At 37.2% G+C, this 12,553-nt stretch overlaps 1 protein-coding gene across 4 annotated transcripts in view; it reads right to left on the minus strand.

The window, feature by feature from the left end:
- KAT6B (lysine acetyltransferase 6B) overlaps positions 1 to 12,553 on the minus strand; it is a 189,646-nt gene that overhangs the window by 64,971 nt on the left and 112,122 nt on the right. For all 4 annotated transcript variants that reach the window (XM_030334026.1, XM_030334025.1, XM_030334027.1 and 1 more), the window contains exon 4: positions 3,182 to 3,290. In XM_030334026.1, coding sequence (XP_030189886.1) covers positions 3,182 to 3,290 — 109 coding nt within the window. The remainder of the gene's footprint in view (positions 1 to 3,181; positions 3,291 to 12,553) is intronic.

A 12,553-nucleotide genomic window follows, 5' to 3' on the forward strand; every position in this document is an offset into this window, starting at 1 on the left:
TTTGATTCTTCTATTTAAAGAGTAGCAAATAACAAAGTCTACTCCTCTGATGTACCAGATGAAGTAAATGTCTACAATGCATCGCCCTGAGCTAGGAACAGTGCTGTTGTTGTTGTTATTGTTGTTGTTGTTGTTGTTTTGACTAAAGTAGCTAAATCCAGACTGGCAAAGCACATTGAAGGGAATATTAGGTGAACCTCAACACTGAGCCAGTCCCCATGGTGGAGTCCAGAGCAGCTCTTGGAGATCCTCTATCCTAAACAAAGGGACACGATGCCCCCAAGGGCTTGAATTTCTGCCATGACCCATACCTTGACTCCAAAGCCTCTGGCTTTTTCTACCTGAAAGGAGGAGGAAAGGCCGGCTCACAAAATGACCCTAGTTATATAAGCCTTCCAGACGGTATCCTTAGTCCATTCTCCATTTGTTAAAAGAGAAAACAAAAGTGTTTTTGAAGAGAAAACCTAACATTACACCTACATACCCTGGTAAAATAAGAAACTTTAGGGGGAAAAAATTTCGGTGACCTCAAAGTATAAAGGAGATCAAACCTCTCCTTTGGCAGGTCTTCAATCTGGGAAAGACGAAGGAGATTGATTACATCAGAAAATCTAAGATCTACCTGTTTAGAATTACACCTTTATACCTTGTGAAGGAGGCCTTGAAGTTATGATCTGGTAGATAATGATCTCAAATTCCTTATCAACTCAAGTAAGTGTATCAGCAGAGGTAAGGAAATATATGAAGGGAACTTTTCTTCCTACATTTAAGTGCACTTTTAATCTGTCTCGGCATCCAGACAAATAGATACACTAAAAAAAAAAAACAAAAAACAAACCAGTGAAGGTAGTTTTTAAAGTACCACCTTAAAAATAACAAAGGGTAAACCCTAGACAAGTGAACACCACTAAACTGATCAGGCAGTTAAACAAAAGAATAATTCATTCAGAATGAGCCTCGTGAGAAAACCCAAAAGATAACTCCAGAGTCAGAAGTGATGAGTGAGGGACTACTTTACCAGGATAAAACAGGGAGATTGTAGGGTTGAAATTTATTAAACTGAACATACAGATAATGTTTCCATGCCCTTTTGTCACTATCCATGATACCATGGGCAGGTAAAGAATTTTAATGAATCTGTAAAGCCCATCAAAAAGACTGTCAGAATGCATTTCTCAGGCAGAGTTTGAAATGTCTTATTTCCAAGGCTCTCCCTTCCTAGAAGGGTCCTGAAAACTGCAGAACCACATACAGCCTACCAAGTTAAACCTTTATAGGAGGAGGGAGAATCATTACACAACACTGTCATTCCTCAGCATGAAACATTTCCTCTATCCAACCATCAAACAGCTGTCAAAAATGGTGATAAGAGGGGCGCCTGGGTGGCGCAGTCGGTTAAGCGTCCGACTTCAGCCAGGTCACGATCTCGCGGTCCGTGAGTTCGAGCCCCGCGTCGGGCTCTGGCCTGATGGCTCAGAGCCTGGAGCCTGTTTCCGATGCTGTGTCTCCCTCTCTCTCTGCCCCTCCCCCGTTCATGCTCTGTCTCTCTCTGTCCCAAAAATAAATAAACGTTGAAAAAAAAAAATTAAAAAAAAAATGGTGATAAGATTTGAAATTACTTGGAGCAATCAAGGACAATAGCAAACATGGCAAATAATGACAATGGCTGACATTTACAGCACACTTACCATAGTTACTGTAGACCCTGTGCTAGGCTATTTACCTGTGTTCTTTCATTGAACTCCCACAAAATCCAAGAGGTAGGTGCTACCATTATCTAATTTTCTAGTGATGAAATCAAGGCACAAAATAGTTAAGTAACTAACTCAAGGTACAGGAACTGGGGCAAGGCTGGCTCTTGAGTTTGTTCTTAACCACTACACTATACTGATTTCCTAAATGACGGTATTCTGTGGCTTTTTGCAGGCTTGCTGTTGTTCTTAAAGATAATTATAACTACAGAAATACTTGCTTATGAATGTTAAAATAACACTGTGGGGGAAAAGTGATAGAAGAGAGAAGAACAGAGAGAAGGAAATTTAAAGATTAACAAAGAGATTATTTTTTTAATCCAATTAACTGCCACTCAGTCGGCTGGAGGGTCTGTGTGTGTATATGCATACATACAACTAGAGAGAGAGAGAGAGACAGAAAGAGAGAATGTAGGCAACTATCATCTAATTAGCAAGAAGGAAGACCGGCTTGGTAAGCACAATCTGACTTTTATTTTCCATTTTATTTATTTATTTTTTTTAATTTTTTTTTTCAATGTTTATTTATTTTTGGGACAGAGAGAGACAGAGCATGAACGGGGGAGGGGCAGAGTGAGAGGGAGACACAGAATCGGAAACAGGCTCCAGGCTCCGAGCCATCAGCCCGGAGCCTGACGCGGGGCTCGAACTCACGGACCGCGAGATCGTGACCTGGCTGAAGTCGGACGCTTAACCGACTGCGCCACCCAGGCGCCGCTATTTTCCATTTTAGAACTGGAGATGTGGTCTTAAAAACTCAGATTGAGGAAAAAAGCACAGGTGACAGCTACTTGACAGCATCCTGAATACTACAATTTGCCAACGATTGGTCCAGTGTCCTTACCCAGCAATTCCTTGATTTCAACATCGCCTTCTTTATAGACCACTCTTTTCCTATCTTATTCTAGGCAATCTGAATTTTTTCATGCCTGATGATTTCTTGACTCTGTCCTGCAGTTTCCAGAACACTGTCCCTTTCATTCAGAGTCACACAGAGCTGGGTTGTAATATTATATTTCACCAGTAGGTGTCATGACCTGAAACACTATATATTCCAACTGCAGGATCTCTTAAATTGAGACTGCAGATTATATAAAACAAGCGATTCTAGTTGTATTCAGCCTGAAAACGTAGAATTCTCTACACTGAATTTTCCTGCAAAATACTCCACATTGAGTTACCAATGCTGGTATGAAATCAAAGCTTAATTATAAATATTAATACTACTACTACTATATAAACATACATGGTACCTTTATGTCAGTGCTAATATAAACATACATTTTTCCTCTCTAGTTGCACTTACTTATTAAATTTAAAACCTATGATATTACCAAATAATTGCTTTAAAAAACAAATGCAGTTTTGATAGAGATATAAATAGCATACAAGTTATAGAGGAGCAACTATACAAAAAAATACCAACTTACCACTACTGCCACAATCTGCACAAGAGAGGAGTTCTTCTGGTTTCTTTTCACGATTTGATTCTTTAGTCCCCAAACAGAAGCTACATATCGGAATGGGATCGGCACGGGGCTGTGACAAAATTAAAATGAAAAAATACTCAGTTTTCCATTTCAAAATTAACGACAAAATATTAAACTCAAAGCTTCTTATATATTTCCTTAACAAAGAGAAACTGCTGAGTAAGGGATACAAAACAACATTTTCTAATTTAAAAAAATCTCTTCAGTCATTTGATGCTAAAGTATTACCTGAATAACGCACTGAAGTATAATAGTAAGATTCAGAAGTAATTTATAGTAAGCCAATGAAATCTAAGACCTTTATATATTATATAACCTTCCTGAAATGAATATTATTAAAGACTCTTTTCAGGGGTGCCTGGCTGGCTCAGTCGGTAGAGGATGTGACTCTTGATTTTGGGGTCATGAGTTCAAGTCCCACATTGGGTACAGAGATTACTTTAAACAAACAGATTCACTTGAAATATCAATTGTTCCCATAATCCATACGCCTATAATAAATTGATTCATCTATTCAGCATTATAATTTATGAATACCATCTAATTAGTTCAGATTGTTTAACTAAACTTTGTCAAATGTTCTAGTGCAGGCCACTATTATTCATCTCTTAAATTTTTGATATACAATATTGGCATGTTGTTAGGTGACATAATAAACAAGAATTTTAAAATGATGTCAGATCACTTGGGAAGCTCAAAGGATCACTAACAAGGTCTTTCTGGCACCAAGGTCTTCCAAATTAAACCACACCATGCCACACAAAGGAGATAAAGTCTCAATCTCTGACATCCCCACATTAATAAAATAAAAAACAAAACATTTGTCTAATCCCCTAGTACCCCTTGCCTCTGAGGAAACTGCTGTTAACAATGTATAAGTCTGCATATACATCTCAGTGTCTGCATTGTTATTTATGACTACCAGTGATGCTAATATTCCCATTCATATGAATAAGTTGACTGTGTCTACAGATCTGGTCACATTTATTTTGAACAGCCAAAACTGTATGAAAATTAAAATTTTATTGCATATTCCAAGGCTTCACACATGTTGTCTCTAGCCATCTGAATGTAGCTATATGTATTTATATTTGAATCTCAAGAATCAAAAATTCAGGGCAAGAAAAGTTAGCATAATCATAAATCTTTTTAATGTAAATTAAGAATAAGATTTTGCAAGGTCTAACTTTTTAAATATGTATCAGCACAAAATAAACCCTTATTTGTTCAGCTACTCTATCCCAAATGCCTAATTAATACATTGCCTGATACATAGTAGGCACTCAAAATATATGTTAGCTGAATAAACGGAAGGAACATATGCTAGTTAAAAGAAGAAACCCTCATCTCTAAGATATGATTTCAAATGGTTATAATGATTCCAACAAATGTCTTGGTTCACTGTGAAAACATGTCATCAAAAAACACAATTCATCTTATGACTGAGGATGTGCAAAATTGTTCAATATGATTATTAATTTCATCATACAATGTGAGTATTCATTATCTTGCCCTTATTTTCAGTTTAATTTGTTCTCTTAATATGCACAGGCTTTAATTTCTGAAGTAGCTACGCAAATGTATTTTTGTAGCCACATTTAAAAAGCAGAGTATAAAACACTTTGTACCAGAAAAACCAAAAAAGACAAGCAACAACAAATTGGTCACTGACTCCAGCCACAATTTTTTAAATGCCAGATAATCAGCACGGCATAATTATGGATCCACAGTTATTACTTGCAACTGCTCAACTGTAGTACCTTGGGAACACTTTTGTTCCTTTAAATAGCAATTAAAAGAACAATCTGGTTTTAAAGTGACAACATTCCCCTGATAGATTCTAGCTAAAACCCAGTCCTTGTACTAATGGGATTCCTGCTTTCATTTGATATAACAATGCTCAAGCCATTGCTGCCATCCTTGCGGTGATAAATAATTTACAAAATGTCACATATCATTCATGCAATGAAACAAATCCAAATCTGCAATCCCATTTTTCTTTCCCTGATGAATTTTTAGCTGTGAGAAAGACATGGCCATCAGCCAGCACTCGTGCTCATTTTTCGTTTTTAACTAAAGGTAACACAAAGGACAAAGGTTGCTAGTAGTTCATGGCCAGAAAGACTGATGTCCCACACTCTGCCCAATAATAGAAAGCATAGATGCTATCACTTCACGCTACATTCAAGTGAACCCCACCACGCTGATGTATGCTCACAACCATTTATTTTAGGGATAACTATCTCACAATACTCTATAAAACCACTGCATTATACAGAAATGTCTGCCCTGCTGAATTATTGATAATTCAAAGCACTTTTTGCTAACCTCAGTGTAGCCGAGTCTAATTAACTTTAAAAAATTGTCACTTGTAAGAAATGAAACTTTTACAGTAATGCATGTAAATGGGTCACAAAATTATTATGATTCACTATTCTCAATCAGACTTCATATAAACTGTTTCAAAAAATAATCCCTGGTAATAGATTAAAATGGATTGCAGTCAGAAAGAGGTCTGAATAAATGGCAATTCGATTCTACATAAGACCACTGCAGACAAATCATATTTAAGAGGTCTGAAAATGAAACCAAACATCTCCTAACTCTTAATCACTTTCTTTGAAATTTCCTAAAGGTACCTAACGTGTTGATCACATTTTCTTATCAACATTACTGAAAATTTCAAACTAATCTGGAGAATTAACATCCATGGATAGGTTCTGACTCTGCAACCTGCTCAGGAAGCAATTCCTCCTCATCTCCCGTGCAAAGGTCCTGGTGTAGCTGATAGGTTAGAGGTCACTTTATACACTATCTCGTTTAATTATCTTAACAATTCTGCCAGAAATATTTATACAACACCCATTTTAGGGAGGCAATTGAGGATCTGAGAAGTTAGGTAGCTTTTCTAAAATTGCATGAGTTCAACTGTGGAACTGGAATTGAAACACAACTCTGTGTTCACCAAAGCAAAAAGGTAGCTTTACAATAGAGATACCTGCTTAACCAAGTGATCAACACTATCACCGTACATGACAAACTGACATCATGTGCCTCCCAAGTGTTGCACTAAAGGATTCAGCACAGCCTACGTAGTATTTTTGCTGGAATTATTTACCCTGAATCTAATCATAAGGAACCAATCAGGCAAATCCAAATTTAGAGACATTCTGTAAAACAACTGGCCTGGAATCTTTGGGAAATGTCAATGTTACATAAGACCCAATAAAGCGCAGAACCAATTTAGGCGACTAAGGTGGCCTGAAAACTAAATACAGTTTGTGATCCTTGTATAGATTCTGGATTAAAAATAATAATAATACCCACAGCTATTAAGGACATTATTTGGATAATGTGGGAAATACATAAAGCATAGACAATATATAAATTAGGTAGAACATAAATTTCCTACATCAACACAATTGTGTTTCTATGGGAGAATGTCCTTATTCTTAGCAATCATGTGCTAAAATATTTTGGAGTAAAGTGTCCTGATAACTTTGGCTCAAAAGATCGGGGGGGAAATTGTGTATTTGTACATGTATTAAAGGTGATAAAGGTTGGTGAGTCTATGTAAAGGGTACATGGGTGTTCAACATATTGTTCTTTCAATTTTTCTGCATGTGTACAATTTTCCAAACAAATTACTGGGGTTGGGGGTAGGGGCTAAAACAGTACCCCTTCCACTATTAAAAAAAGATCAACAATGGATTATTATGTAATTGGATTACAAGCATTTATAAAATAAAGAATCTCAATCCAATTAATGATTCACAGGCAATATAGAGGACAGAAGAACTGTCAACTCATTATAGTGTTGGTGCAAGTACCAACACTCTCGAGGACAAATGACCCAGTTTCCTTCAACAAATAAATTAAAAGGGAGACACACTGAACAAGCAAGGAAAAGAGAGCAATACATATGGAATAAGAACCAATAGATTATCCTGATAATGATTCAGGTAAATTATAAAATAAAACAAAATAGGATGACCTTTTGAAGGAACTGGGGCTAGTCAGCCTCGAACAGATTGCTCGGAAGGGACAAGGTAGAAGTCTTCATCCAGGGAAACTTGCCATGGCTCCGGAATATAAACTTGAACAGGGCTTCTGGTAGAAGGAGTTAAACTTTCCAACAGAAATGTCCAGAAATCGAATGGATTGTTTTTAATTGCTTTCTTTATTTTATTTTTAAAATTTTTGGTAAATTATACACAACACAAAATTTAGCACATTAACCATTTTTAAAAAAAAATTTTTTTTTAACGTTTATTTATTTTTGAGACAGAGAGAGACAGAGCATGAACGGGGGAGGGGCAGAGACAGAGGGAGACACAGAATCGGAAGCAGGCTCCAGGCTCTGAGCCATCAGCCCAGAGCCTGACGCGGGGCTCGAACCCACGGATGGCGAGATCGTGACCTGAGCTGAAGCTGGCCGCTTAACCGACTGAGCCACCCAGGCGCCCCAGCACATTAACCATTTTTAAGTATACTGTTCAGTGGCATTAAGTATATTCATGCAACCAATACCACACCCATTACCAGAAGTTTTTCATCTTCCCAAACTAAATAAAACTGTCCCCATTAGATTCTAACTCCCTATTTCCCCCCTTCTACTTTCTGTCTCCATGGGTTTGACTATTCTAGGTACCTCATACAAGTGGTATCATACAGTCTTCATGGAATGGATTATTTTGGGATGGCCCCTGTAATCGGTAGAGACCATGGAGAGGCTGGATGGGCTCCATCAGGACAGTGAGGGTACTACAGTAGACAAAGCAACCTCAAACAAATTGGAGATCTGGGACTCTTTAAAGTTCCCTTCAAGATCAGATATTTTAATGGTTCCATGGATCGATAATATCTAAGGCTCTTCCCAGCTCTGCTCTATTTTTTTTTTTTATTGATTCTATTTTACTTAAAAAGATATTTTAAAAGTCCTCAGCACCCTTGACCACAAAATAAAATAACCTTTTCTGAGAAAACAGGCTTTAATTCCAATTAAATAATTGGATTAATTAATTCAGATAATTTTTAGCTTTATATTTGCTTATGGCTACTTTTGTTTCTGCCCTAAAGGAAACAACACGTTTGTAAATCACATCAGTCTAAGTAAGTAAAGAAAAATAAAAGTTCATGCTAGATTGGAGCCAGGTGCACATCCTCTTTGACAATGACACAAAAAGAGGCTCTGTCTCCATGATGTCCGATCACAATGATCAGGGACACAGCTCTCTCTTTCCATCATCCCCTATGGAATGATTCATCTCGAGTCTTCTAGAACCTTCTTAAATCTACTTATAATACACACCATTTAAGTAGTTCCAAATGTTAAAAACAACTCAGCATTTTTCATTCATCTATTCATACTTACATCATTATAAAACCTGGATTTAAATATTGACCTTTGAACCTCAGGTTTCCTCATGGGTAAAATAGGGCAGCACAATAGTGTCTGCATTGTCTGGCTCTGGGGTCACTAAAGTCCAAATGTGAACGTGTGAAAGTACTTTGTAAACTATAAAGCTCTATTCAAATATTATGATTATTGCAAAATTCACTTTGTTTATAAAAATAAAAAGAACAAACAACTTCAAGTCCTTAATAAATATCAGCACAAATGAATTGTTGTGGAGTTTAGAATTATTATATAATAGACTTTGACTCTGTGAGTCTCCATGATAAATATTAATTTTAGAGGGTTGTTATGTGTGGTTTTTTTTTAATGAATTAATCAAGGAATAAAAGAACAGGATAGAAAATGTCTCAACTGAGAGCCAAGAGGCCTGATCTAATAAAAGGAAAGCTCAAAGAAAGAGAAAAGAAAAAGATGCCCAAGGAAGTAAGGCACAAATACAAAATTGTAAATGAATACTACCACAAAAGTAAACAAAGACGAACATAAATCCTTTATACCTAAGTGTCAAGCAGTTCATCTTTGGAGTATTCTCAACACTTTAGCTCAGACAACTTAATTCAGTAACTCAGAATGAGTTGTATAAAAAGGCTCTTCCGTATGCATGTCTTTAAATTGCACCCTTTTATCATCTTGTACTGAAACCTGATGTTTAGGTAATGCTTTGCTGTTTACCAAATGCTTTCCTCAAGTGTCTCACTAGTGACAAACACAGCCTGTGAGACAGGGCTGTGGTAAATTCAAGGCCTCCCTAAGGTCACATAACTATCAAGACAGAAAGACCCATTCGGCTGACTGCAAGCCCTTTGCTCTTCCACTTTCCCGCGGCTGGTCCCTCATTTCCTTTGGAGCTTGATTCAGATATCACCTTATTGGAAAGGCTGATCCCTGCCCATTCTCTCTCTGAAACTGCTTTCCACCAGCACCACTCTGGGTCCCCCAGGCCTTGCTTTATTTTTCTGCATAGCATTCCTTACTGCTAGACATATTGACAAATTCTATCATTTGCCTATTTTGTTTCACTTACTGAACTATCAAAGCTCCATTCTGCGGGCAGAGACTTTGTTCACCGCTGTAGCTCCAGCTTCAAAGTACATTTGTTGAATAGATGAACAAACTGCTTTTAGGTTAGGAAGTGGATCCTCTGGTTCAACAGGTTCCAAAGAGTATTGTCCTTTAACATATATCCTTAATAACTATAATATGACATGTAAAGCAGTCATCAGTGGCAAGATGGCTTCCATCACTGTCTAATCTGAAGGCTTTTTTTCTACTCTCATCATTTATAATGAATGACCATTTGGGCACAATTATACTTTTCTGGGTATAACCTGACAAGACAGAACCAAAATTTAAATATCAGCTGGAAGGAAATTATCTCACCACAATGGGTTGGGGCTTGCTCAGCGAGAAGTCACTCACTATAGGTTATATATAAAATAGATCTGAGGCCGTGCCAGTACCTAATTGTGAGCCTCCTTGCCTTTCTTCCCTCTTAAGAAAGAATACAAAAGGGGCGCCTGGTTGGCTCAGTAGGTTAAGCGACCCTCTTCCGCTCAGGTCATGATCTCACAGTTTGTGGGTTGGAGCCCCGCGTCAGGCTCTCCGCTGACAGCTGGGAACCTGGAGCCTGCTTTGGATTCTGTGTCTCCCTGCCTCTCTGCCCCTCCCCAACTTGTGCTCTGTCTCTGTCTCTCTCTCAAAAATGAATAAACATTAAAAAAAAAAAGAAAAGAATACAAAAAAAAGTAGTAATAGTCAAGGAAGATGAATACATTGCAGTGAGAATAACAAAATTATAACAAGAGCATTAAATCCGTTCAATTTATTAAAAACATTTTACAATTTTTTTTTTAGATTTTTTTAACGTTTATCTATTTTGAGAAAGAGAAAGAGAGAGAGCAACTGGGGGAGGGGCAGAGAGAGGGGGAGAGAGAGAATCCCAAGCAGGCTCCATGCTAAGCATGGAAGCTGACGCAGGGCTCGATCCCACAGCTATGAGATCATGACCTGAGCCAAAATCAATGGGTGGCCACTTAACCAACTGAGCCACCCTAGTATTTTACAAACTCTGGTGCTTTATTATTGGTAGTGAATAATTTCCCACAAACTTCACAACTGATAGCAGTGGGACAAGAGAGGTTGAAAAATGTTTACATTGTTTTTAGGGTAACTCTTTTTTTTTTTTTGGCCACTTAGGTACTCTGCTTGATACCTACCAAATAAAGAACTAGATTTCATTTCCTGCCACTTAACCCATTTATTCAACTGATCAAGCCCACTTCTAATTAGGATATAAATCATGCACACTCAGGATTTCCCTCTAGGGCAATCTGCCGTAAGATGTAGTCTATGGAAATACACTAACTCTAAATGTAGAGACTTCCTGTGATGATCTAAAATGTCTTGAATTTTAAGAGGATTATCTTGTTCCCATCGGCATGTGCTACACTGTGGTCAGTACAGCCATGCCTCTGCAGGAAGGTTTGGTGACCAGCTCACTTTCATGGCAGTATCAGGACTACTTCAGATCCTTCAGCGTCACAACAGAACCTTGTTTGTAACATGTCTATTGCCATTTTCTCTACACAAACGGACCCTTTTGTTTTACTCTAAGGCTGTTCTTGCAGTTCTATTATGAATTTTGACCTCAATATATGTCTAAATAATTTTTTCCAGAAGATAATTGGAGATACACTTAGTGTAAGACTTTTCACAGGCAACAATTTTACCATAATTTTACACTTACCATATAGATTTTTATTATATCGCCTCCCCTGCTTATTATACTTCTCTGTGGGTAATTGGTTCTGTGAAGGAGCACTACATTATCCCCACTGGCTCTGGATTGAGTTTCTGCATTACTCTGGGCAAAAGGATTTATTATTGCTAATGTGTGGAGATCTTAAATGTGACTGCTGTATTTTACCTTCTTGTCACCATGAAGAGGGTTCTCTGTATTTTAAGAGTGACAAGTAAATTAAATCTAATAAAATAAAAATATTTAAAAGCATCACTATACATATCCATAAATATGTCACTTCCTTTTTCATTTAAACAATCACTTAGAAACAAAAACAGTATCAATGACCAATACTGGGAAATGCGCACAATCAAAAGGCTAATTCAAAAGTATAAAACATTAAAAGCATGGCCAAAAAGAAATAAGAAAAGGAAGGAGGGGAAGACTTTCTAAGAACCTCAGCCCCAACAGTTATCAATTGTGTGGAGCTAATTGAAATGCTCACACTGTATCTGTAGTCTAGAACTTGTTCTAATTAGGCAGGTATGCCATTTATAAGAGTGCTGATTAAGGAAAGTGATTCTATTGGAAGGAATCAAATCTAATCTGGTACACTGCATTTAACAATAACATCTCATATTTTGTTGTTGTTGTTATTTGTTTGTTTTTGCTTTTGGAGATAAAGCCTACAAATTTGAATGGGGGTGGGGAAGCCAATGAAATAATATTGGCTTACCCAGCATCTTTAATTTCTTATCTGGACAGGGACTTACTTGGCTTTTAAGATTTCATCTGAACATCTCTCCTCCACCCTTACCATTAGAAACTGCAGATACTGCATTTATCTTCTTAAGAGGGATCAAAGTCTGATTCAACACAGCTGGAAATTCAACACATGGTTACAGGAAGTCTGCTTAGGATTTACAAACTATTCTGTTTGGCAAGCATGTCACAATATTAGCAATATAATATAAACTCTATTCTAGGTTTTGAAAAATGGAATTTTAAAATCAATTCATATTCAAGTGTCACAAATCTTTAATGTATTTTTTTCAAGCTTCATTATTTTTTAGAGCAGTTTTAGGTTCACAGCAAAATTGAAGGTACAGAAATTTCCCATATTCCCCTGCCCCACACATGCATAGACCCCCCC

Source organism: Lynx canadensis, chromosome D2 (genome assembly GCF_007474595.2).
Source record: "Lynx canadensis isolate LIC74 chromosome D2, mLynCan4.pri.v2, whole genome shotgun sequence".
NCBI lineage: Eukaryota > Metazoa > Chordata > Mammalia > Carnivora > Felidae > Lynx > Lynx canadensis.